Source organism: Sphaeroforma arctica (assembly GCF_001186125.1).
Source record: "Sphaeroforma arctica JP610 unplaced genomic scaffold supercont1.5621, whole genome shotgun sequence".
NCBI lineage: Eukaryota > Ichthyosporea > Ichthyophonida > Sphaeroforma > Sphaeroforma arctica.
In genome coordinates, this window is record NW_014034937.1 from 1 (window position 1) to 1909 (window position 1909).

The 1909-nt window shown below is 43.8% G+C and overlaps 1 protein-coding gene across 1 annotated transcript; it reads left to right on the forward strand.

The window, feature by feature from the left end:
• Positions 1 to 310: 310 nt before the first annotated feature.
• Positions 311 to 1483, forward strand: SARC_15106 (hypothetical protein; the record flags this gene model as incomplete). The annotated part of the gene is made up of 4 exons (XM_014290767.1): positions 311 to 434; positions 692 to 780; positions 931 to 1046; positions 1328 to 1483. Coding segments are annotated over 4 exons (485 nt in total), but the record flags the coding sequence as incomplete, so codon positions are not given.
• Between the last annotated feature and the right edge of the window lie 426 nt (positions 1484 to 1909).

The window sequence follows — 1909 nt, forward strand, 5'->3', positions numbered from 1 at the left end:
ATATATGTATATATATACGTATATATATATGTATATATATATATATATATATTGTATTAACGTTTGCAAACGTATGTATTATTTCTTATTACGAATATATTCGTACGATTTCTGTATTCATGTATGAATATATGTTTTTATGTATACTTATCTGCATGAGGACCTTAGTATACAAGTAAAATGGCCACGAGTTATTTATGCGCATAATTGTGTAACTTGTTTTCTTCCATTATTACTATACCGTCGCAACAACGATGTCTCTTCAAAACTAATCATCATGTACAACCTACAACGCAACATCTCTGTACAGCTGTACCCAAGTATGGCTGGTCGAAGGAGATGAACGGTGAGTTTGACTATCTGAAAGGAAGCAAACCAGTTGCGCTCAGACCTACCCCGACTCAGATTGCAAGTCTTCTGGGCTTAGCGTATAGGTAAGTCCGGTGAAAGAGGGTTTGAGCTGAGGTTCGGCATGTCCAGATGCTGCTATTTTGCGATCTTGCACGGGGTTTGTATCGAGAGTACTACGGCGTGCATGTATCGCCACCAGTGCTTGCCAAGCGAGTATTTTTAAAGTATGATGTTATTCCTGAGCTAAGGCTACAGTGACCTGGAGTATATCAAGAAACGTTTGTGTCTATTCGCCCACACTCGCTCTGAATGGTCTATGTTCGCTATTGTGTTCTTCCAGGTTTTGGAGATACACAAGTTCTGTGAAAAGGAAAGGTCGCGTGCCCTTCATGGATCCAATGAACCCACAGGAACTAGATCCATATAAAGGTACTGGGATTCAGATCAATACAAATGAGTAAACGTTGACCGCCTGTAGGTTTGCGATGTAATTAATATGCAGCATAGGCCTTTACAGTCTCAAAGTTTGTATCGAAAGCCGCGTTTTGATGTACTTCTACCACTTTGCACCGCACTTAGGAGTGCCCATGGGAGGTATTGGGGGCGGAACCGTCTGCCGCAGCTGGAAAGGCCACTTTAACCGGTGGAATCTTGTGCCTGGCATATACTCGTACGAAACTGTATGGGCTGATCAGGTACAACCCCTACTGCAACACTGTCAACCCGAAGCATTTCTTCAAAACGCTGAAGCCAAAACCTGGTCCACTGTTTGCTGTGGCATAGTGCATGGCAGAGGGTTGTTGTTTGTTGGCGGTTGCCTCATGCCCGTGCAAATACGCATGCACAACAGCCTCGGCTGGCAAGCAACACAGACACCTTAGAAGCAACACAGACACCTTAGCGTGAGTATGTATTCGATACCTTGTACTAAACCAATGCAAACCCCACCGCTTGACCTCGTTTACGTCCGCTGCAGTTCATTGTGCGGATCCAACGGCCTGACCAGTCGGTGTATCAAGTGGTTCTATGCGCCTCCTCTCCTAAAGCAAGCTACCAGCACCTGTCGGAGTGGAATTGGGAGTACACGGGCGAGGGTGGAACCTACCATGCCGTAAGTAGTAGGGAATTCTAATTCCGTATCACATACTGTCTCACACTTGCATGTCATGAGCTATAAACTGTGTCTAGACTGAGCTATAACCTGTGGCTATGCTGAGCTATAACCTGTGACTATGCTGAGCTATAACCTGCGTCTATGCTGAGCTATAACCTGTGACTATGCTGAGCTATAACCTGTGTCCATGCTGGGCTATAACCTGTGTCTATGCTGAGCTATAGCCTATGTCTATTTTATATAACCTGTGTCTATGCTGGGCCATAACCTGTGTCTATGCTGGGCCATAACTTGTGTCTATGCTGAGCTATAACCTATGTCTATTTTTTATAATCCGTGTTTATGCTGAGCCATTTCCTATGCCTATTTTATATAACCTGTGTCTATGCTGAGCTATAACCTATGTCTATTTTATATAATCCGTGTCTATGCTGAGATAAATCC